The 25431-nt window shown below is 42.5% G+C and overlaps 2 protein-coding genes across 2 annotated transcripts in view; one reads left to right on the forward strand and one right to left on the reverse strand.

Annotated features, from left to right (window-relative positions):
• The window catches only part of CECR6 (cat eye syndrome chromosome region, candidate 6), a 4589-nt gene extending 4328 nt beyond the window's left edge, over positions 1-261 (forward strand). Inside the window, exon 3 of the mRNA XM_010566339.1 lies at positions 70-261. Within this exon, the coding sequence (XP_010564641.1) occupies positions 70-261 (192 nt within the window). The remainder of the gene's footprint in view (positions 1-69) is intronic.
• A 4889-nt stretch (positions 262-5150) lies between these two features.
• On the reverse strand, positions 5151-20345 carry IL17RA (interleukin 17 receptor A). Its single transcript, XM_010566166.1, has 12 exons — positions 20276-20345; positions 18185-18331; positions 16251-16375; positions 15047-15173; positions 13002-13049; positions 12751-12908; positions 11442-11519; positions 10924-10999; positions 10825-10839; positions 8971-9072; positions 7820-7861; positions 5151-7208 (listed from the first exon to the last, which is right to left on the reverse strand). Exons 2-12 carry the CDS (start codon positions 18321-18323, stop codon positions 5692-5694), a joined length of 2427 nt encoding a protein of 808 aa, XP_010564468.1. The 5' UTR covers positions 18324-18331; positions 20276-20345; the 3' UTR covers positions 5151-5691.
• Positions 20346-25431: the final 5086 nt, after the last annotated feature.

The raw sequence follows: 25431 nt of genomic DNA on the forward strand, positions 1-25431 counted from the left end.
CCGCCCCCGGAGGGGCTCCCGCCGCCTCCGGGCCCGCTCCCGGCAGAGTCTCTCTGCGTTTCTGCTCAGGTTCCCGCCGCCGTGGCCGAGCCAGGGGAAGGGGACGCGGGCTCCCCCGGCGGACTCTCGCTCTCCTCCTCCCTTTCCCGCGGACAAATCCGGCGGCCGAAGCTCAGCGCAAACCCGACTACCTGCAGGAGCCTACGGCTGACGCTCGGTCCCCGAAAACGCGCCTGCCCTTTGCCCCAAGTCTTCTTCTAGCGCTCCTGCCTCGCCGCGCTCTTCGGACGGTCCCGCTCTTCCCCTCCCGCTCCCCGCCAGGACATCGTGTTGCTTTGTGACCGTCGAGGTTTAGTTTTTCCTTTTCCTCCTGAACAACAGGGAGCCGTGGATTTTGTCCCCTCCTTTAAGAACTCCTGCTGACCACGACGACAAGATGTGAGAGGGGCCTGACCAGCAGAGACGTGCCTTCAGGGTGCAGGCAGGACAAAAGGAAGCACGCTTTGGTTTTTCGCTAGGTCTTGCAAAGCTGCCACCGCTGCTTCCCAGCGGCAGAGCTGCAGAGGGCCTTCGCGTAACAGCTGGGGAACCTCTGGGAGCACGCCAGCCATCTGGTCATTTCAAGCCCAGGAGCCGCTTTCTCCAAGCTGAAAACGTCTACCTCTGTGCTTCAACCTTTTGCATCTTACATTGACTTCACACGCTAAAGAAACACGTGAATCTGGCACGAACATAATCCGGGGGCTTAGACCCCACTTCACTACCACCGAGACATTTATTTCTGGTGAGAACAGGGTTTACAGCAGCCTACTGCTTGCTTCAGACAGCAGCACCCAGGTGCTGGGGCTCTCATTTCTCTGTGAATATGCATGTTTATGGGATCCGTGTTGGTTTTCTTTTACGCGGAGCGTAAGGTCTCCCTTTACCTAGGCCGGGAAGGCTGGGAAGTTTTCTGCTGGTCTCCTTCCGTGTCTGTTTGAGAGAGCGGAGATGGGGCCGGGCCTGCAAACTGCCCCCTCTCAAACGGCAGGGCAGAGGATGTCAGCGCTGCCCGGTGGCGAGCCCGGCGCTCGGTGAACCTCACTTTTCAGCACAGAAAGCAAAGTGCTGCAGGAGCCCTCGAGGCAGAGGGGTTCCCGAGCTTTGGTGAAAGCCCGCATACCAGCATCCTGTCCTCCATGTGCATGTGGTTAAGGGGAGGTGGGGAAAAAGTTAATTGTTAGTAACTCCTCATAGAAACACAGTTATCTTTGGTTTTAAGCTCCACGAATGTTAGGTGGGGGTTAAGGCCCGCTCTTCTGCCTGGCTACAGCTGCTCCTGAAACCAGCCAAATGGAAGCAGGAGCACAGAGGCCACGTTCAGAGGAAGGACTTTGCCTCTCCCAGGCTTATATTTTGTTATCTGGGCAAGGCTGCCAGTTTCCTGTCTCGAGCCTTTTTTCAAGCTGTCCTGACGAGAAGGGGAAGTAAAGCACAACCAACTGCTACCCAGAGCCAACAGCAGGACTGCAGGCGCAGCCCAGACTTCTGCACACACATCCATTCTCTCCTTCAGGGCTCAGGCTTCAGTGGGACTGAGCCTCTGTCCCACCTCCCTTTTCACAGAGTGGGATCAACTGCCTGCTCCCGTGGACTGCTACAATAAAATGTTTACAGTCTGGTAACTTCCAGCTCCCACAAGCAGAAGTGGGGGTGCCATGGGGCTCTTCTCCCCCAGCACTTGGGTGGCTGATGAGTTTCGAGGGGCTAGAAAAGGCCCTAGAGAAGATGGGGCAATAGCAGTGTTCTGTTCAGAGCTGCAGCTAGGATGGGTGACTTGCTGCTCTCCCCCCACCAAATGGAGAGTCAGCAAAGGCTAGGCTTAACTTTCCCACCAGTGCTTTATTTTTAACCTGAGCCCTTAACTTGGGCAATTGTATGAATTTTGGCCAGTGGCCTTTCTCTTCAGTAACTTCTTTTTGTCTGGACAATCTTGGTGCTGTGAGTGACTGTGATTGTAAAACTTGGTACTGTGAACTTTTCCTATGTGGTGTGAGATGTGTCGAGGGGATGCTAAGTTCCTGCCCAAAGGAGGTGTAATTACAGGTACATTATGCTCATACAGATATTTGTTTCCTTGCACCTTCCTTTTTTAGCATTAAACAGATAGTAAAAGCTCAGAAAGAACTACAGCATTACTCAAGAGAGAAGGAGATGATACCTGTACCTAGGAGTACTCCATGCTTCAGTCAGCTGAAGACAAACAAACAACTTTGCCAAAAACAAGGTGAAGGAAAAAAAAAAGCTATTCACCCCCAACTATGTTTTGTTGCTCCTATGGCGAGGTCCACAATAGCACCAAAGTGCGTAGAACTTCCCTAATACACTGAAGTGTAAGCATAGTTGAGACACTAGAAGAATCACAGCAGAATTATTAACAAGTCTTATTTCAGTACCCCTTCATAGCACATAACAAAGTTGCTGTTTCAACAGTGAGTGCCTTTTCTAATTTAAGACATTAGTGAGAAAAGGGCATATTTGAAATTTATCTAGCCATGGCATATTTAAACCATGGACAGTGAAATCACAGTTCAAATTTGTCTGTGGATGCAAAGGTTGCCTGGGACAGATGACCCTGCAAAATGATGCTTCTGTTGCATAGAATTCCTTTGTAGAAAAAGTGGTTCTTTGTAGTGCCATGGTTTCTAGGTTGTTAGTAAATGTGGTGTTTGGAGAGTGTAAATCTCTCATAGTAGTTGGCTGTACAGAAGCCCCCTTGCAACTAGAAGGGCAGCTCTGCTGCCACTTCAATTACTTACTACAGAGAAACATTTAAAGCTCTTCAATGTCTTGTTTATAAGCCTGCTCCTCCTTTTGAATTCCCTTCTCTTCTGTAATTCAGCTCTCGCTTCCATTTAAACGCTTCTGCCACATAATAGATCCGTTTGCAGAAGAGAGAGATAGTGGTACCATTAAAGTGCAAACAATACCTCACCCGATGCACCTTGCACACCTACTGTATATTCTGCCAACATTAAATTACTGGTCCAGGTCAATAACACTTTGCTAAACGAAGTTGTGCCATAAGACATAGGTCCCTTGGGATTCTGTTACAAGCCTTGTAACGCAACTCAGCTATTTAGTATTTTATTGCTCTCTCTTCGCTACCCTGACAAAAAGAGGTGACTACTCCCAGGAGGGTAAACTGAAGTGAGAGATAAGGCCTGTGGCCAGTGGACACTTGGCATCCCCCTGGCATTAATCAGAACTTGTATTTTTTAAAAAGCAAGATTGTTAAAATAAAATTAGAAACTTGTGACTGATTTTGCTCTTTTTTTCCCCTCCTTTGAGTCTTGCTGGGCTATTCAATTTTGCATTCAGGGACCAACAGATGTATTAAAGTTACTTGATTTCCTTATGTTTGATTGCTAAAATAGCGTCTGGATTTTTCCCTCAAACAAACTTCTTGTAAGTGAAAGCAAGTTCTAAAAGCTGTAACACCAAGGGAGTTATTTGAGAAGCAAATGACTAAGGCAAGAAAATCCAGATGACACTTCTGAGCTTCCTATTTAAACGATTTATAGGAAATCATACCACTTGAAAAAGGCTCATGGGAAAAAAAAAAAATCAGATTTACATCTTAATTGCTGTAAGAAAAAAAAACCCTTTAAGAAATGGGATCATCAGGATGACAATTATTCATATAATCTGAGAAATGAGTTCTCACTGGAGAAGCACTGAGATCACAGCTGCCTCTTGGTTAGCTCCTGTTGGGTCAGGTCCTGTATAGACAGGAAACAAAGGTGGCACCTGGTCTTAAGTTTGGATCTATGCAGGGACTGGCCCTTTGTTAGTCTTTCTAGGCCTCTGGCTGCAGAGAAAGCAAGCTGTCTTAACAGTCCTGCCTCACTGAGCAGCCCTGCACAGAAATTAGAGACATTTCCTTTCTTTAACACTCATTTTGAAGGAACATGCACTTTCCACACATGAGGGCCCTCAGCCATACCCCACTCAACTGGATACAGCTGCAACACTTTGCAGGAACATTTCAGCATTTGTCAGCCAGTTTAGTACTGGCTCTCAGTTTTGCCTCAGATTTCTGTAAGAAATACTAACATAAGGAGTTAGGCAGAATTGAGGACATAAAAGTGTTTAAGTAAATATATCCAAAAAATATTCTTGTTTTTTAATTTAAGAAACAAAACACAAGTTATAAACAAATTTATAAAATATACATAATACAATATTGGTTGCAAGTCAAAAGAAAGATTATCTTCTAAGATATGAGATTTTTAAAAAGCTGAAATAAAATTATCTTAAGATTTTTTGACAAGTAAGCTTAGAAGCACAGGAAGATGACAAGCTTGTCTGAACACAAAGGAGAAAGGCCTGGAATGTATTCACATCTCACAGGCCGTTATCAGTGGGCTGGACTTCAGAAACCGTGATAACAAATAGCGTAAATGCCAGCCTCAACTAGTCCGCTACCCAGTCAGTGCTACATGGGCCAACATGCAATCACTTGCAGGGAACAATTTTTTCTAGTGCATCAAGCCCATTTTTTTTAAAAACACTGGAATTGATACAGTTAACCATCACTGCTCCTGGAAGATGAACGCCTTAGTCTATTAAATATTTCACAATGGTTAACCTGAACTACCTGTGCTTGAGTTTATACCCACATAAGTACACCTTACACTCATTTTAGCTCAGCCTCCCCCTAACTCAGTTATAATCTCGACTCTAAAAGAGCATCTGCTAAAGCTACACTTTTTTTATCCCGCAAAATAGTCTTTCATTTCCTTAATTGTGTGTCACCATCTACATCTTCAGTTCAAGTCTTCCTGGTGCCAAGATGTCCAAAAGCAAACAGCACTGCAGCAGCGTGTTATAGAATACACCAGATTCCCCTGATCCAGTAATTCTGTATTCAGCCCCAGATTCTTCCTATAATTGTATAATAAGCCTGAATCGCAGTTTTTGGTCCATTATCCCTTTTTCCCCCTTCCTCCTATTGCTGGTTTTCAAGCACATACCTCCCAGCAGGGAGGCAGGGAGAGTTACGGAGACTCCTAATTTAAAAGTTTATCCCACTAACTGCTCAGTTACTCCACTTGATTTCTGAATGGCCATGGAAATGCAGTTGTAAATGAGTGAATGAGTAGCAAAAGAAAAAAATCTCCAGAGACATGTATCAACCAGGTAAAGACAGCCCTAACTGAGCTGAAGTTTAAGGCACACATCTTTAACACAGTATTTACAACAAAATATTTAAAATGTGTATTAAAATGGCAATGCAGATTTTGCCATGTTATCTAAATCTATTTTCCAAACCCTGGCCGTGACTTTTATCCAGTGCAATAGAACCAGTGGAGCTGGAGGACATTTTGAAGGCACAAGTGGATGAGCCACAATAATTTTTCTGCCATCCATCAGTGAGGACTCAATGTAATACATGTCCCCCCAAGGAACAGAACTACTGCCTGTTCTTTCACAGGGGCAGCTAATATTAGCTGCTTCTCTCCACAGAGATTGGAAGCAACGTTACCAGTCTGCTGGGCAATCCTGCCTCCTAGCAGCAGACAGGAAGATCCCACCAGTAAGTCATTTATAATACAAGGACAAGGATGGTGCAGCGAATGCAATTTCAGCACTGTGCATGATACCACCTTCTATCCCTGTATTTCAAACTGAGCAGGTCACAGATAGAGCCTAACACTGCTCCAAAGATTGGCCAATGTCCATCACCTCAGCTGGATAGCCCCAGTCAGAGCTCCGTTGAATGTCCTGGAAAAACAGCTGCTGCTGGAGGCTCTTTAGACTGTTCAAGACCTCTGGAGAGAGTTCATGGAAGACCACTTGTTTTTCCTGATCCTCCTCCTCTTCTTCCTCTTCCTCCTCCTCCTCCACAAGGTCATCAGGAGGCAGAGGAGAACATCTAGAGATGTAGCCCTGGTCTGACTGCACTGACTGTCTTTGGTCTTTGCATTGGTCATCAAAGACCAGCTGGTGTTGCTTCTCAGCCTCCTCTTGGCAGAGAAGTGGCTCTGAAGGAATGACGCTCTGCTGATAAAGAGAATACATGAGTCCATTCAGATGGTGTCTCAGTTCACCTGAGAGATTTGCAGGACTCTGGTCATCTGTTGCTGAAACTTCAGAGTCGCTGTGGAGGATGATGTTATTCCTCATTGGAAAGCTTGTCTCCAGAAGAGGAACTCCTTCCATACAGTCCTCATTACTCAGCACATGATGACCAAGTATATTTCTATCTTCAATGGAAGAGACTGGCTCCAGTACCTGAACTAGAGGAGCCTCATCCATAGGAAGGACCATAGTCTGAGAAGCTGGATCCCCACAAGGATTAAGTTGAGGTTGCAGTTTACAGCCTCTGCTTTCACCTTCGTGCATGTGGAGGTTGATGACATAACAACAGTCCGGGTCAGGCTCCCGTAGGTGCAGCTGGTGTTTCACAATTCCACCCGGTTCACTTAGCAATGAATCCACCTGGCTCTCTCTGTTTAGGGACTGCAACTCTTCATCATTATCCAAGCAGATGGTTTCACTCTCAAACCAGTCTGGGTGTTCTGTCTGCCAGTTCTTGAACTTTTGTACTGCCTCTTTCAACTTCCTCCCACTAGGGGTATCGATGTAATTTTCAGCTGTGATTTCCCGGATTCGATGGATGCGCCCAGGTTCAAACTTCTCCAAGTCCTGAATCCGAAAATAAATATCCTCAAACTTTTCCATCAGTTGGTACCTGGATGTGACGTTGAACAGATCAGGTATATCTTTCTCACTACTTATCCCCTCAAAATAGCAGACTATATACATTCCAAAACAGGCTGGCTTCTTGAAATCTGGCAGGATCAAATTCAAGGCTGGGGTGAACAGGTCTCCCATTGGCTTTTGCTGATCTTGCTTGAGACACACCGGCTCACTCCCAAGCATGGCCTGCCATTTCGCCTGAGTGCCCCGTGAACATAAGATGATGATCTTTGAAGATAGGTCTTCCATTTCCTTCTTCTGTCGAGTAAGCCAGGGTAATGCCCCTAACTCTGAGATCTGATGATCTTCTAGCAGATCTAAGGCTACAGCAGTGCCACAGACTGTCATCAGAAACTCTGCAAACTTCAGCACCACATCCACGTACAGCAGGTGATCAGCAGAGTACACAATCCAAACCTTCCGGGGCTTCAAGGGTGGCAAAGGAAGGTCGGTATATGGTGCTGCTGAAAGACAGAAAAATATTCATCCCAGCCACATTCCTGAAATTGTAATGGCGTAAGCCAGCAGCAATCAACATAGGAGAATATTAACAAAACGTTCTATCGGCTACAAGTTTGGAAGCTATTTTGGCAACATATGCAGACAACATCTCATTGTAGAAATTTAATATGAAAGTCGAGACAGTGGAGCTGTGATTTGTAGTAATGCCTGGATGGTTCATGGAATTTGATCACACAAAAGTAATACACCAGCTTCAAGAGGCTTACAAATGTAGATACATTCTCTGCTGGAGAGCTGAGTGCACCCACCCCAAAACAATCTCCTATTGCTATGGCTTAGATGATTAGCAAAGGTTCTTTTGCTAGTACAGCCTCAGCTGGGTCAAAAGCCTCATCACTTTACAAAGCAGTTATATCCCATCTGGCAAATACAGCATTCCAAATTCCATATACAAAGTTTCTTTTAGCTAAACAGGAAGATCCTAAGGCTACCTTTTTGTTTTTAAGAAGCACCTATAGAGTAGTAGAGCATATGAAAGCCCCTTCTGGAGAATTGTGTGAGACTTCCAGAACGCATTACATGTGCTTGATAAAACAGAGGCAGGACATCTTACCAGTCTGCAAATCATTGTGGTTGCATTTCCCTCGCCCGTGTCCTGGAAGAGAGAGAAAGTAACTGTCAGTTCTGAAAACATGAAATAAGATTAAACCCTTAAAATGACAACACCTTCCAAAGATTAGATTAAAAAAAATATCTTTAACTGTGCAGGGATAAAACCATGGGGAGGGAGAAGCCTAATTAAAAAAAATACTAAATTAATAAAGACTCTTCTACAGCCAATTTTGCTATGTACTTTACTACATTTTCCCTTTGAAAGGAGAAGGAATGCACTCAAAAACAATTTTCTTCATCTTCCCCAGATCCAGCCAGCCTCAAGAAGTACAGAACCCCCAATTGTTCTGCTACCTCTCCTTAAGGAGAAGAGGCTTTTTTAAAGATAGCTTTTTCTTAAGAGGCTTCTCTGAAGAGGCTACTAAAATATCTATAAGATGTAGCTAGGGACAAGTTTGATGTTAAGAAATTTTCCAAAAAGATTTCCAATTACTCCTCTCTGGTAAAAAAATCCCCAAACCAACAACAAACAAAAACCAAACAAAACACCAAAATAGTGAGTTGCACAGTTTTCCTGTGATAACAGCCTCATGGTTGCAGCACAAAAGACTAGGAATTAGTCCTTAAGCACCCAATTTTCCAACCCGTTCAATGTCAGCCTCTGTGTCCTGTTTTTCTTCTTCCATCTTAATTGAAAAACACTATTTAAGCTCAAAATAGTATAAAAATGAATATTGTAGACACTTTGGGGGACAGGGGAAAGACTACAGTCTGGACAAACAGGAAGCTTCTATCCTGCAAAACTCTTATGCAATGCAGGAGAAAAATAAATGGAAAAGATATCTGTAGCAATCTGCAGGAAACAAATGGCTGAACTATGAAGTTCCTTTTTCCCCTCAGGAGCTCTGAAATGCTATGAAAATGGAGTGTCAGACAGCATAACCCATGGAAGGCTTTACTTAACTAGGTGGATGGTATTAGGATGTTACAAGTCCTATGATGTAAAACAGAAGGAGGTCTTTATATAGGCATTATCTCAGTGGCAAGACATCAGAACAGCAAGGAAGAAAACAGCAATAGGAATAGGTATAGAGGTAGGAAAAATACAGTTTTAGCATTGAATCTTTTCTTCCTAGCTGGTATGAGTCTTACCTGCTCGTTTTTTGGTCATACAAATCACACCTGCTATGACTGATCCCACCAGTAACACACAGATCCCAGTGATACACCAGTAGAGCCATATAATCATATCACCTGCAGTATAAGAATAGTGCTCAGACATTGCTTTACACAAATAGAGTTTCACCAAAGAACAGAAGTTTCTTGAGCAGCATGGGCCAAGGGAGAAGGACCCTGGCTCTGCCCAAAACCACAGGTGGTCCAGCACTTCCTCCTTACAACATATCACAGTCACTTCTCAAAATGAATTCCTGCTTTTGTGATGATGCTCTACACCATAAACTTGCTCCACAAAGAACCATATGTGCAGCACATTGAAAACACAGATCAATAACCTTCCTCTAAATAGCAGTGTTTATCCAGCTTTGACAGGCATGCCATCCATGTCCTGCCTGTTCATGTAATCTATCTTAAAAATAAAATCATCACCATTTTGGGTGATGTAGTTTTTTCAATCTATAGGTGTTTTTTTCTTTTTAAATCTTGGGCAAACTAGCTCCTTACAGGTGTTTTTGCAGTGTCATGGTTTAAGCCCACCCAGCAACAAAGCACCACGAAGCTGCTCCCTCACTCCTCCCACCCGGGCGGGATGAAGAGGAGAAAATATAAAAACACACTTGTGGGTCAAGACATGGACAGGGAAGGATCACTTGCCACTTATGGTCACAGGCAAGACAGACTCAACTTGGGGATAAACAATATCAACTGAATTTACTACCAATCAAAACAAGGATAATGAGAAGTAAACCCAAATCTTAGAACACCTTCCCCCCACCCCTCCTTCCTTCCCAGCTCAATTCCTCTCCCAGTTTTCTCTTCCTCCCGCCCCGCATGGGAATGGGGGTTGTGGTCAGTTCATCACACGTCTCTGTCGCTCCTTCCTCCTCAAGGGGAGGACTCCTCACTCTTCCCCTGCTCCAGCGTGGGGTCCCTCCCACAGGAGATAGTCCTTCATGAACTTCTCTGGCATGGGGCCTTTCCACGGGCTGATCTTCAGTCACAGACTGCTCCAGCACGGGCTTTCCCATGGAGTCATGGCCAACTTCAAGGGCATCCAGTCCTCCCCAGGCTGCAGGTGGGCATCTGCTCCCCTGCTCGCTTCCATGGGCTGGGGGGGGAACAGCCTGCCGTCTGTCTCACCGCAGGCTGCAGGGACATCCTCTCCTTCTTCACTGACCTTGCTGTCTGCACAGGGGTTTCTCTCACATTCTGATCCCTCTACTCACTGCAGGTTCCCCTCTTAAACACATTATCCCAGAGGCACTACTACCACCGTCACTGATCGGGTTGGCCTTGGTCAGAGGTGGGTCTGACTTAGAGCCAGGGAAGCTTCTAGCATCTTCTCACAGGAGCTACCCCTGTAGCCCCCTCCCCCACTACCAAAATCCCACCACACAAACCCAAAACATGCAGCCAAAAAAAATGATGTCAAATCATTATGCACATGATTTATCTTGACATTCATAAAAATGAATATATGCAAGCTATTCTCTCCAAAAGCTGCTTTATATTATGCAAATTTTTTAACACTGAGCAAAGTGACAGAAAGTATTTTATATTAAGACTCTTCTTGTCAAAACTGTTTCTCAAAGAATTTTATGCAAGTGAAGTATCTCTAAAAAAATTTCTCTTTAAGGTTCACACTGCATACAAATACTTGCCTCGTTAAATCAGTGAAGTAAACTCTTAACACAATTCATTCTGAACTCAGTGTTACAAGGGGACATTTCCTGCCCATCGGGTCATTCCCAGGGAGAATCATTTGTTATTCTATATGACAGGAAAAGAGCAGCAAAAAAGTTTCAGGTTATTGGAAGAACTTCTTACCTGATGGGTCTGTACCTGCAAAAGAGAAGAGTTACATTAAAAATTCAGCTCTCATCTGTAAGACAATGGGAATCTAATTTACAGAAAAGCAGTTCTCACTTGGAGCTGGTGAACATGGGATGAAAGCAGAGTGTCTCAGGCAGTCTGTGTCACAGTTCGCAAAGAATGGCTGAATCTGCAGTTGAAATAAATTCAGAAAACAGAAGCTATACTTAAAAGCAAGTTTGTTTCCTCTTTACTTTCCCTCTGCCTCAACATTCCCTGAATTTTAGCACAGGGACACAGAATTCCCACTTCCCTTCAGAAAAGAAGATTCATCAAGAATTCTTACACAACACATTAAGGCAGCACTGAGCTCCTGAGGTTATACCCTTGCCATTCCCACTCCATAGTCTCTGACCTGGCAACCCTATACTAAAGAAAAGCCACTGTCTACAGAGAATACCCATATAAAAAAAAAATTCTTCTTTCGGCCATAATCATTATTTCCCTGATCTATGTAATTAGGGATTAGCCAATCTCAGAACAAAACATTGTACAAAGACCCCATAACATTCCTAAGTTGATCATTGCCTTGTTGGTGAAGGAAGGACATAGGGACAACAGTGAGATCCTACCTGTATTTTGTAGTTGCAGCAAGCTCTTATGTTCTTCTCTATTTTGATTGTGACATTCACTTGCTGTTGTAGTCCACCCTGCAGAAATCAGATGCAAGTTATAAGGGAAGGAAGAAAACGGAATGAAAGCAGGAAAAAAGAAAAGGAGTTGACATGAGAATATAGAGTGGTCCAAAGAAGCAGATTTTTTTTTAACAAGAATCCCACAGAGAACAAAATGGATAATTGGTCTGGCCACCATCACTGCAGGTATCCTGTGTGACAGGCACTGTAATAGAATTAAGACAGCAGGCTAAGGTTGCACAGGTAACAGGAAACAATTAAGGATGTGCACGGTGTAACTTCAAATGTGTTAACTTAAACTTACAGTTTCTTAACAATGTAAATGTCTTCAGTTATTTAATGTGTAAATATGAACAAGCTTCCTTGCTTAATTAAAAACAGCTGTCAGCACTGCTAGAACAGACAAATAAGTTGCCCTTGTTACCTGCCGTATACAATCAGTATCATGATAATCTAAATATATTCTTTACAATGATTAGCAGATACATACTCCAAAATGACCTATATTCCCCTCTACCAGGGAAATATGCTGTGTCAGTAATAACTTAATACGTATCAGTGCATAGAGTATGAAGGGTTTTAAGTGTGGAAAGAAGAGAAAGGTTAAACAAACTGAACACCAATATATCTGCCCTTCCCCAAGGAAGGGTGGAGACTGGTACCAAATATTCAGCATTTCTCCTCTCTCAGATGCCTGAAGGGGAACATGTCTTATGTCAGAAGACACTCTGGATCTACTTTGAGCTTCTGAACAATACAGGCTGTAAGACCTACAGGAATCGATTCTCAGTTTGATTGAAACATCTGTGACAAAACCACTCATTCTTGATCTAAAAAAACTTAATTAACACGCCTCCCCCCTGCCATCACATTTGATGAACTACTTCAATGATTTATTGAAACTTTGCATCTCAGTTTTGGTTGATTTATTTAGTCTTATCCCCCAGGCATTGGCTTGACAAAGGTAATAAAAGCCCAGATAGTCAAGTATCAAATTTTGGTTTTCTTTGCAGATGTTTACAGACTGCATTATAAAAACCTCTTTCTGATCTTTTATCCACCAAATTCCTGAAATAAAGTTCCTCTTTCCAAAGGCAATTAAAAAACCGTGAAAATAATTCCTTGAAAAATTGATGTTCAAGTGCATTTGTTGTATCTCCTACATCATGGCTCCAAGTCCTTGTTTAGCAACCATTAAATATTTGTCTAAATTACCACAGAGGGTATCATTTAGGAAGGTAATTACCTCAGTGAAATCACGTGTGATCATTTTACACTTCTTTTCATTCAGGAAACTGGCCACATGAATTTGGTATCGGGCTGACTCCATCCATGGGTTAAAGCTCACAAGCAGAGTCGTATCATCTAGACTTTTACCTTGGATCCTGGGCTCCCACAAGCTGCCTGGAAGTAGTGCAGAGATTTCCAAGTTTCTCAACTGTCAAATATTTCAACAGAGCACCCATGTCTACATGACTCAAACAGAAAAATTTTTACCTGTCTTTATACATGGGATGGTTCTTTTCATCAGAGAGTCCTTGCAGTCTGCAAGAAAGACCATCAGTGACTAGTCAGAAACATTGTACTTCCATTTAGGAAAAACCACCCATTTTCTTATCAGAAGCTAGACACCTAACCAAGCCCTCCTTGACGAGTAGAGACCTTTGTTCTAAAGCAGTAGCAAAATTCTGCAGCAGAATAGCATTCATTTCCAGTGTATAGACTAGTCCCTCCACTGATGTTATGGTGTTTGGTTTGTTGTTTTTTTTTTTTTTTTCCAGAACAGAGATAATTTATAAGAAAAGACTGAAAATATACGATACTTATTGTAACAGTAATATTTGACAACCCTTGCTAATGTAAGACTTGTGCAGAGAGGGTCATAGTGGAATTAAAACTTCATATTGATCTCTGGATTTTGAGAGCACCACAGCGATAGATTCCTCCAAAAGCATTCTGCCCCAGGAAAACTAGGAGGCTGGAATCTTTCTTGATCCCAAAACACTCTTCCACATTTATAATTCTTTTTGCTTCATTTGGCAGAGTGGCCCTGCTCTTTGGGACTTCATTCAGAGTCAAATCCAGAGTTACATATTCAACATCTAACAATGTGAGATTTACAAGCTTCAGCCTAAACTATGTCTCTCTTCCAAGGTTTAGACAAAGGAAAAGGAACAATTCCCTGCTTAAACAGTTGAAATAAAACATTGCATATCTTAAATTTCCAACTTTCAAAGTTGGAAAATTTACAGTGCCCCTGTAATTCACAAGTAAGGTCTAATCAGCAAAGCTCCCTGCAACTCCTGAGCTTGACACAATGCATTAGTTTTCTGAAGAACAATGGAGGATAAAAGCCAGGAAGTTCTTCGAGTGACCAGGTATAAGAAAGGATAAGAGGGCTGAAAACCAAGTGCCCCCCCTTTCCTTTTCCAGCTTACATGAACTGAAACGCGACATACTTTGCAATTTTGTGACTACAAAGTCACATTGACAACTATAAGCAAATTAAGAAGAAAATTATGAACCAGTTTAAGCTCTGTATTGAGTGTCAAATATTTATAAACTAGTCAGTGCAGGCAGAGGGTACTTCAAATGCTCAGCATCTTTGGGGAAAACAATAAAAATTCTTTTTAGTTATAGGAAAATTTTCACATACACAAGAAAGGGTCAGGCACTCAGCTCTACCAAATTTCTTGGTAAATCATGCCTAACTGTACTTTAGAAATCAAACTTCACATGTCTAAGATTTAATACTAGAAGCCAAACTTCACTCCTTCTGATTTGGAAATTCTGATCTGTGCTTCCAGCTTCCATAAGCAGAGGGGCAACTTCAAAATATTTCAAATTAAGTAAAAACAGCAGTGATAGCCTGCAGAGAGCATGAAAGGCTACTCTACAGCCCCATTCATGTAGATGAAATATCTTTGTGCTTGCTCCACTGATGAGCATTTCAGCAACAAAATCCAGATGTAACTTACCTTCAAACAGCCCCTCAGAGGGGCATCTATACCAGTTTTCAGGTTTAACTACAAATATCTCTTTAACCATAGTTGCAGCAGAATTCTCAACAAGCTAAAAATGCAATTTCTCAGAAATCAGAGGCCCAAGCCCAAGGCTTTGTCCAGCTTTCTAGAGAGCACATTAAAAATTTTTATAGCACTATCTTCCATGTAGGAACTACAGTCAACCAGAATCAAAGGGTCTGTCCTTCACAGAATAGTCCCTCCACATCCACCTTATTCCAAGCAGAGATTTGGCAGACTTCGGGACATGGGATTCCAAAAACAAGAGCAGTGACTTGTAGCACAAATGATACATGCATTTTGGATATATACCACAAGGGTATTGTAGATAAGGCTAGCACCATGGACTTTCTAAACAGCAATATTCAGAAAGGACAACAGGTTTTTATAATATTGCCACCCTATTGCCAAACTTGCTCACAGTTCATGGATCTGGTCTGGAAAAAAACCCCAACCTACAGGACCACAAGCCATCACAGTCCTAAGCTCAAGGCCTAAGTGAACTAGAGCACCTCTTACCAGGCATTGTGAAAGACATGGACTTGCAGTTGTAGTCTCCATCTACACTCAGTTTGGGCAGGTGGTAGACAGTCACTTGGTAAGTCTGGCCAGGTTCCACTTCAAAACGGTCAAAACTGAAATTCCACTGAAAACAAAACACATTCACAAGGACTTAAAACAAGAATGTTGTTCTATAAAGGCACTGAAATTAACAGCCGACTTGGCCCTGTTCCACTGTGTTCCCGCATCCCATATGACCCTTTTTCTGAAGCCTGACCAAAAAAAAAAAAAAGAAACTCAAGTATATTAAATGTACCTGTCCCTTGGTCAATCCCAAATTCTTCTGTTTGGAATGAGAAAACTACAGTTATTTCTTGGGATCTTTGAGCTGATACAACAGTCTTATGCCAAACAACTGTGTGGAGTTTCCACTAAATTACATGCTGAACTGAAAGGAGATAAGGCTAAAATATGCAGTTTTGAGACTGAAATTTTAGTCTACTGTGAAACTTGTAGTACTGTGCAAATGCTAAGCATTTAGAATTGCACTTATACATATATAGTTCTTTACCTGGCCATTCCATATATCTTTTCTTAAATCTATACTGTTTTCTGCATCAGCAATGCTGTGCAAATTCTGGAGGAGGCACTGGCTCCAGATGGTAAGCTGAGTATGGCCGAATTCTGCATGGTAAGCAATGAACTCCAGACTCCTATTGTTCATAAAGGGAGCTGTAGATGATAAGCACTTTTCTGACAAGTTTCCTGGACTAAGCATAAGTTGAAAGATCACCCCTAAGGTTGGTGCATTTCTCCACAGCAAGGGAGTACAAGAAAAAAGTGGAAGTAAAAAGGAAGGGTTGAGTTAAAAAGGCTATAAATGTCACGCCTGTCAAGTAGAATGCAAAACCACCTACAATTATTTGCTTTAAGCAACATCCAGAACGATGACATGTGCTAGGCACTGAAAGCAACAATTCTTAAAACCTGAAGGATGGGAAGAGTGGAAGACAAACCAAGATAAGAGAGCAGCTTGTACACAGTTACACACAAGTGTAAAACAAACTGGAAAGGACAGCAAGTCTCAAGCCCAATATCTTGATTGTTTTATCAACTCCTCTAACCAGTCTGTACTTTTTAATCGATAACCTTGCTGTATGACAGTGAAAGCAGAAACAAACCCATGGACTAGAAAAAGTAGTTTAGAGCCCTTTGCACTCACCCGGCCTCCATCTGGACGGACCTGAAGTGGCAAGTTGTTCTGAAAGTCAAACTGGGCACATATCTGTTGATTGCTGTTCACTTGCATCACAGCCAGCTCTGCCCCTTGGAGATAGCGGATACTAGCTGCAGGCACAGAGAGAGATGTCTTTCTTTTCCTGTCATCTGCACATGTAGAGGTTGCAAACCCCACAGAAATTACCACTGTGCCTAGTCTTGTCACAGTCTTACTCCTTTGAAGTGCTGGGGATCCCAACAGAAAGATACCTGGCCATGAAAAAGTGAGCGTGCAGGGTTGCCTAGCAGCACTTTCAGCTTAAAGATTGCCCCGCATGGCAAGAACCCTATCTGTGCAAGTGAAGGGGCAGAGTAGAAGGCAATTTCATTCTTCCAGACACCCTGGCAGTTCCACAGGTTCAGCGTTGTGTTTAGCTCTGCCTCTCAAGGCTGCTTCATGCAGCTTGGGCACCAAAGCAAATATGCTTTTATTTTGGTACAGACAGTCCCAATGGGAAAGTTTACAACCACAGCTACACAAAACAACAGGGTTACCTGGGTCACACCTGCTTCTACACTACTATAGCTATACTGAGATAATAACTCTATAGCCCTCAGACACAGGCCCTGCAGAAGGAAGAAATGAATGTGTTTAATTCTGTCTTGAATCAGTGCAAAACCATGGACAAGAGCATGCTAGGGAAACTTCATATACAAACAAACAATCAAAGATATTTGGAGAAAACTTGACTTACTGGTACTAATTTTGGCTCCAGCAATGAGACAATTACTCCTCTATCAAGACACATGTGCATATAAGAAACCTAAGTTACAAGGACTGGATTACCCAAAATGGGAAGAAGTTGCACTGGGTTAATGGCGCATAATTCATTTGTACTCTCTCAAATTAATTCTCATTTGTTCAGTTTGTAGATGTAATTCCCCTGCATGAGACTGCTGCAGTCGTTACTATGCCTTGAAAAGGCAATGCTTGCAGTGCGAACCTCCTTTCTCCCCTCACTACCATGGGAAAGGTGTGGGCCACTTGATTCCATTTTTATCTGCTTTTCCCATTTTAAATGTCATTATCCCATACTAGTGGAAACATTTTAAAGTCTTGAATACCCACCACACCCAAAGCCCCAATTCAGTCAAGAAAGATCAAAAAATGACCCCCAAAACAAACAAAATGAAGCAGCCAAACACCAGATTTCAAAGGTCTGCTTTCATGACTAGATCAGTGAAAGACTTCAAGCCATAATTCTACTCCTTATCCTTATGTGCTGGTTTTGGCTAAGATAGAGTTAATTTCATTCACAGCAGCTGGTGTAGTGCTGTGTTTTGGATTTGTGACCAAAACAATGTTGATAACACAGGGATGTTTTAGCTATTACTGAACAGTGCTTACACAGCATCAAGGCCTTTTATGTTTCTTACACTGCTCTCCCCAAGCAGGTAGGCTGGAGGGGCACAAGGAGCTGGGAGGGGACACAGCCAGGACAGCTGACCGAAACCGGCCAAAGGGATATTCCAGACCATATGATGTCACACTCAGCATGTAAAGCTGGGGGAAGAAGAAGAAAGGGGGGGATGTTCAGAGTTATGGCATTCTGTCTTCCCAAGAAACCGTTGCGCGTGATGGAGCCTTGCTTTCCCGGAGATGGCTGAACACCTGTCAGCTGATGGGAAGTAGTGAATGAATTCCTTGTTTTGCTTTGCTTGCATGCACGTCTTTTGCTTTACCTATTAAACTGTCTTTATATCAGCCCATGAGTTTTCTCACTTTTACCCTTCTGATTCTCTCCCCCATCCCACTGTGAGGGAGGTGAGTGAGCGGCTGCATGGGGCTTAGTTGCTGGCTGGGGTTAAACCATGACACCTTACTAGGTCACACTTAATTCCTCTGCTCCATGTTCACATTAAACAACCACCACTTACCATCAGTGGCCACTTTCCATTCTATCCGAAGCACAGGGAGCAGTTTTCCATCCGTCTGACGGAAAACATCAGAAGAGACATGAAGACTGCTTGGAGCAGAAGGAGTCCATGGGAGAACCTGCCGCCAGCTCGCCTCCATGCAGGTACCTGTCCAGCAAATGAAAACCACTGTTTAAAGCAGGGCAGAGGAAGCTCTGCTTAACTGCAGTTATGGTCTGCCCTTTGGGTCAGGGTTACTCAGAGGGCAAAACTAGGTGACAGACCGCTTCACAGTTCAGAAAGGCAGTTTTCAGCACGCAAGTACTTTAAGTTGCCTGCAATATTCTGAACTCACTCATTCTAGTAACTTACACTTCTTCTTTTCCTTAAAATCCATTAGTAATCATCACAATGCAGGCTAAACAGGTCAGGTAAGGTAAGTTTACTTAATATCTCTTGCAGCAAGTCCAGACCTTGATGCTGAAACAGACCTATGTTAGAAGACTAGCATTAATTTCCAGCCTTCCAATAAGAAGTCTGTCAGATACCCAGGGAAATTGTTCCAATAGTTAGTTACTTTGTTTAAAAACTGCCTTACTTCTAATTTGGTTATACATCTGAATTTAGCTTCCAACAACTGCTTGTTATGCCTTTCATAAATTAATGAGCTCTCTGGATAGAAAAATAATTTAGACTAGTCTATACAGTGTTAGGGAAAACTGGTCCTGTAATCTCATCTGAAGATGAAATCAGGTATGACAGGCATTAGACAGACATGATCTACTTAGACTTTTGTAAGACATTTGACCTATCAGATCTATTAAAAATAGCATGGTCAGGCTCTCCAAAGTACACTTTCAGTGTTTTTTGCAGGGTCAGTGATAGGAACAGTGGAAAGTGGGCACTATCCCTTCTTGTAACAGCATAGTTTTAGCCTTAGAAAGCAATTAGACAGTCCTCAAATGCTCATTCTACCAAAAAATAGCTATAGAAAACCTGATAAGATTAAAGTACCTTTCAGAAAAGAGTGTACTAAGCACTAATAAAAAAAAAAAAAAAAAAAAATCTTTCTCCTAGAGCAGAAAAACATAACAAGAACCATAAGGCAGAATTTAAACCAAATATTCAAATAAGGAAGCATTTTAATAATGGAGCTGGAGATTGGCTTAGCTGTGTTGTCAAGCTGTATTCCAATGGCTGTCTGCCAGTGGGAAATATGATCCAATCTGATCCCACCCAATCCCTCTCCTGCCAAAAAAGTTTAAAATCTGGTTGTTTTCAGCATTGTCATCTCCATGATCTGGCATGCCAGCATGGCTACAAAAATAATTGTGCCAGTACAATACAGGGTTGAGCACTGAGGCCGAAATGAGCCTGCTTAGAACAATGACTGCAAAAAAAGGCCAAGGAGTTCTGCAGTGCCATCCAGATGCCTCCATGTACTAAATAGGTAAATGCAGAACATTCTCTTTTTTTTTTTTAAGAACATTACGGATAATTATACTAAAGTGTTTCAGATGCGTACCATTGCTAAGACTTGACCCCTCACACCTGATATGTCCAATATATCTGTTCAGTGGGACTTGCAGTAACTCTAGTTTCCTTTTCCAATGCATAGAATCATTTAGGTTAGAAAAGGCCTTTAAGATCATTGAGTTAATTCATTGGACTTTATGCCCAAAAATTTCCATTAATTGCTCTCAGCTGCACCCCTTTATGCCCCTTTTTAAAATTCTATTTCATATATTAATTTTTCATTAAGTACCATCATAGAGATAACAGCTTGTAAAGAACATTTACTGACAAACTTGTCCTAAAATTCCCATTTCTTTAAAAATTGAGCATCCCAGCTTTAAATAGAAGCTAAACAAGTTGGGTTATGTTCCACCCACGCCCCACCCCCAAACTCTTATCCTGAGAAAGACTTAACTTTCCATTCCACTTTTAGCTGGAGCTGATTATGGATCAAACTGAAAATTCCCAAGCAAGGCATGACAGCAGTGCTTCACTTTACATCTCTCTGTTTCTAGCAGGAAGAACTTGCTGTATGAACCCAGTTAAAAAAAATGCATGATCTGATAGAAAAACGCAATGAAGAAAAAAATTACTTACTATTTCTTACGAGGCAGTTTAAATCCTGTGGGGGGAAAGAAACAATATTACTCCCAGAATAGAAACTGGATTGACAGTAATTTGCTTCTGCTTAGTGGCAGGAGAGGTACAGGAAGAAAAAATAATTCAGTGAACAGCAACACATACACACTGGAAGAATTAACCATCAGGAAACATTGCACAAAGTTGTTCATCAGAAAAACAAAGGACACAGGGCATGAAACCTGCTCACACCCGAACTGCATATGTGACAGCAATAGTTGCAATAATGGAAAGAAACTGGAGAGGCAAAAATGCAAGATTATGGTAGTAAAAGCCTTCCAAAATCCAGGACTGTGAAAATAGAAACTGGTGTGACATGAAAGACTGCTTGAAGTAGATGGGTACGTTTTTTAAACAGCACTGCTTTAAGTTACTGCTACCTAGCAGCGATCATGCTGGTAGCGCTTGCAAGGTCTAAGCCCACCCGACTGGAAGCGTGAGCTCTCTGCAGCTGGGCTTGCCACTGAAGTACCGGTTACACACTGCCTAGTGCAGGGCATCCCCTGAACAGAAAGGCTGCATCAGTTACGGCTGGTCTTTTTCCTGATGCCACGTAAGAAGCAGGGAAGGGAAAAGACAACATTTAGTAAGCGCCAGGCTTGAAACTAGGATATGGTGATTTTATTTTTTAGAAATATATTTGAGAGGCAACCCATGAAGGAAAAAAAAAATAAAAATCAGAATTAGACTCTTTCATATTAAGGATAAAGATGTCCTGAATGTAAAGAAGCAACCAGAAGTTATGTGGGCTCTGCCTGGTTTCCCTAGGTATGTTTTGTTTATACTGCAAGACCCCATGGTCACCAGGAAAAAGCAGGTGAGCTTGCTTGGTTAATGTGATGCAAAATCCTAGCAATAAGGAAGTCTGAAGTTTTCACTGACTTAGTAAATCAAGATGAGGGCTAGGTTTCCTCCCACTGGTTTCTTATGCCTTGACATATAAATGTGGATATTCTTATCACACTGTTGCCACAATAACTCATTCCAGTGGAGGAGGCAAGGCAGCAGAGTTTTTAACCTCTCTGCAACTTGTTAAGGTCAACTCCAAGCGTATTTGGGGTTTAGCTTATTAACATGGTGTAGGTTGTATTCACATTTGCAGGGATGGATGCTTGAAAGAACCAGCTGCGCCTTTTCGGCAGTGAACATGCCCTCCAGCGTGGCGTGGAAAGCTAAAGTTTCACAGACACCGAGTTGGCATGAGACAGCATCCCTGCCAGAGGCACAACCCTAAACCTCCCTTCACTTGCGCCCCAGCACTGCGGCCTGCCCTGTGCTAGCACAAGCACGCGTGTGACCATGCGGGCAGCTGGCTACAGCCTGAAACCGACTCAAAGGGAGGAAGGGAGGTCAGCTGCGAACCAGATCTTCTGCCCTTCTGCACCTCTGCTCCTGCTTGTACAGGAGAGGCTGGGAACAGACCACCAGGCCTGAGGAGGAAGGTGGGCGCTGCTCTTCACAGCTGTGCTGGCTCTTGTCTGCTTATAACAGGACAGAACTACATCCTGCCTTTAAAGAAGTCCTAGTGAAGGCAAAACATCACATTGATTACTAAGCTTTCTCTCATTTGAAGGAAATACAAAGTATAAGCAATTGGTGAAATCCAGTATCATACAAGCTGTGCTGAGCAACATATTTCAAACATGAACAGAATTCTACTGACTATGAAAAAAATACTTCAGACATAATGCTTACATGTCAGCTAATGTATCTGTGTTCCTACAAACCCTGAGCGAAAGCAGGCAGATTTGGCTTTAAGCTCCTCATCCTTATATAAAAAATAAAACCTGAAAAATCTCTTCTGGGCTTTTGTTACACAAGTCAAAACAATACACAGGTATAAATCCAGCGTTCAGGCACCCTTCACAAGAAACACATCCACACTCCAATAAGCAGTATTACAAACATACTCAAGATATAGGTATATTGAAAAAGATTCAGTGCAACACCCAAGGTATGCAATATTGACCAACTTTATTATCATTTAGGAAACATTTCAATCAGTTCAAAGGAAGGAATCTGCCTTATTGGCCACCCTGGACTTCTAAGTATACACAAATCTATATAACACTTTGCCTGAGAACTGAACTTTGGTGAAGAATTGTTTTCCTACCAGCCAGCTAGCAATGTTATATTTTTCAAAGTGAAATAATCTTTGGTGAACTAAGTTAGGACTAAGGCAACATCCCACTGTCAGAACAAATATTCTGATTACTTCTCACTGTTAATCAAAAGATGCCTTTATAAATGAGGAGGGAAGGGGGGATACACAGTGACACACTTAACCTTTCCTTGCTGTTGTCCCACTCTCTTCTCTTCCTTTGTCCCCCGACTCCCGGGTGTTAGCAGCTCACCTGCAGAAACTACCTGCCTTTCCCCTTATCTTTGCTCTGGATCTTCTTGAAGTTTTCAGCTCACTGTTGGATCCCCAACCTCACTGCTAGGTTGTGGCACTAACAGCTCTGGAAACACCCAAACAGGGTCTTGCTACATGGGAGTCTTGGGATAAGCAGCCCCAAAAGCTGCGTAGCAGTGTCCTGCGTGAGGCAGAGAAGCTCTAACCTAACCAAGAGCAAAACAAATCTAGGAACTTAATGTCAATATGTAAGGACATGCAAGAGGTACTTTTCACTATTTTTGTTGTGCTCAAAACATCAAACCAGGCACAACTAGGGGAATCAACTTGATCAATTTGAACATAAATACCAATTTAGTCTGAACTGTACTTTCACAATTACACTGCACCTAATTATTACGACAAATCCTCCATTGAGTATTTATATCCTGTCAGACTTAAGAAAAACTGTTACAAGCATAGTTAATAGAAACTTTATTGCAACTTTGTACCTCCCAAATAAGGTTCCCCCCCCAACCCTTCCCCATAGCATCTGCAACCTAAATCCTTTGATAATGACAAAAACATAGAAAGCAAGCAAGCAAATGCCGATTACACCAAAATTAGCTAAACTACAATCACTGAAGAACAGAAAAATATAAATTGTAACTACCAGTATGGAAAAACAGATTAAGCTATGGAAAAAAATTACTCCTAACAGTTCAAATGTTTAATCAGACTTTCTTAGGTAAATTATTTAGCCTGACAATGTCCCTTGCATAAACAGGTGCAGTAGTTTTGGCTGGGATGGAGTTAATTTCATTCACAGCAGCTGGTGTAGTGCTGTGTTTTGGATTTGTGACCAAAACAATGTTGATAACACAGGGATGTTTTAGCTATTACTGAACAGTGCTTACACAGCATCAAGGCCTTTTATGTTTCTTACACTGCTCTCCCCAAGCGGGTAGGCTGGAGGGGCACAAGGAGCTGGGAGGGGACACAGCCAGGACAGCTGACCGAAACCGGCCAAAGGGATATTCCAGACCATATGATGTCACACTCAGCATGTAAAGCTGGGGGAAGAAGAAGAAAGGGGGGGATGTTCAGAGTTATGGCATTCTGTCTTCCCAAGAAACCGTTACGCGTGATGGAGCCTTGCTTTCCTGGAGATGGCTGAACACCTGTCAGCTGATGGGAAGTAGTGAATGAATTCCTTGTTTTGCTTTGCTTGTGTGCACGGCTTTTGCTTTACCTATTAAACTGTCCTTATCTCAATCCACAAGTTTTCTTGCTTTTGCCCTTCCAATTCTCTCCCCATCCCACTGAGGGAGAGAGTGAGCAGCTCTGTGGGGCTGAGCTACTGGCTGGGGTGAACCCGCAACAGGCAACAAAAATAATTGGCTACTAACCACGTTTCTTTGTTTGTAATTTAATGACTTCTGTTAAAACCTATCACTTAATATTCAGTCATTTTTCTTTGTTCTGTTGCAGTTATCAGTAATTATTGTAAATGGCATCATGATAAAGCCGTTATATAAATTATAAGGCATTATTTGCCTGAAGAGCAGCAACATCTGCTTTCATTTGAGTGCTGGTGTTTCTGTTTATTAGCAGATAAGACAGAGTTAAATGAGGAAGTGCTGCATTTCCCCCTTTTTGTTTTATGATCAATATGAATATTGAACCTGCACAGCATATAAATGGCTTCTCTCTTCCTCCAGATCTATTGTCCAAGGTAGAGTGTTTGCAATTATGTTCCCAGCATCAATGAGCCTGTACCCTTTGCGACATCCATTAAAAAGCCAAGACCTTAATCAGGAACCATCAGTCACTTGATGAGGATTCAGAACTGAAACTTGACAATTAAGAAATCTCTTACACCTCAACACTGGGTTTCTATGGGGACAAACAACAATGTTTTTTCTGGTGTGTCACTGTTCCCCAAACCCACTAAGGATTTTCAAGGGGCTACCTACCTATGTGTTTTTCCTACCCCATGGTAGCCTGTTTACCTGCTGTGACAGTAGCCTTTTTTTTATACGTAGCTGGCTACATTGGAGTATTTTAAGCTGCCACCAGTTAGTCATGAATTTAGCAGGTTTACCACAAGAAGCAGGGAAGGATTCTCCCACCACACGGCAGCCTGCACTCAGTTGTTGGTCCACTCCCTTCCCAGTACCCAAAGCACTACAGCGATGACCTAACAAACAAAAACACCCAGAAGAACAATTCACCCAGCCAGGAAGTCCTTGCTATTGGCATAAGGAAGCAAAGATAACAGAAGGAGAAGATAAAGCCACAATACAGGCAGAGATATAACAACCCCAAGAGATACCTAGAAAGCAGTCATCGTGAAAACCCTCATCTCCTTTTTGGATACTGCCCAGGTGAACTGGACTGGACTGCAGCTGAGGGCACACTTTTATACCATGAAAAGTATAGCTCCAGAGAATGGCATCCAAAAGCCAGGAAGCAATTAAAGAAAAAGACAAGTCAGTTTTGCAGTAAAATAAGTCAACTACTTCCAGATTTGCACTGGCTACCTCCTCAGCACCAAGGACCAACCCAAAACCTTATCTGATGCATCGGCTCATTCAGAGTGCATTAACAAAGCTGTGGGCAGCAGAAGTACTTAACTGAGTTTCCCTACTTAAGCAAGCACAAATTTAGATGATATAATAGAAATAAAATTGCCATGATGATTGTTTCTGCTAACCTACATAAAGCTCGAAGCATCTAAGAAGTATTGACAGAACTGAGACGCGTCTGTCCGCATACA

This window comes from Haliaeetus leucocephalus, unplaced genomic scaffold, assembly GCF_000737465.1.
Source record: "Haliaeetus leucocephalus isolate CR32 unplaced genomic scaffold, Haliaeetus_leucocephalus-4.0 Scaffold206, whole genome shotgun sequence".
Taxonomy (NCBI): Eukaryota; Metazoa; Chordata; class Aves; order Accipitriformes; family Accipitridae; genus Haliaeetus; species Haliaeetus leucocephalus.

Coding starts and splice junctions, on each gene's coding strand:
- IL17RA (XM_010566166.1), bottom strand. CDS start 18,323: ATGGAGGCGAGCTGGCGGCAGGTTCTCCCATGGACTCCTTCTGCTCCA. Junction 11,520..12,750: donor TCACACGTGATTTCACTGAG/GTAATTACCTTC, acceptor TGATTTCTGCAG/GGTGGACTACAACAGCAAGT. Junction 11,000..11,441: donor GCTGCAACTACAAAATACAG/GTAGGATCTCAC, acceptor TTTCAACTGCAG/ATTCAGCCATTCTTTGCGAA.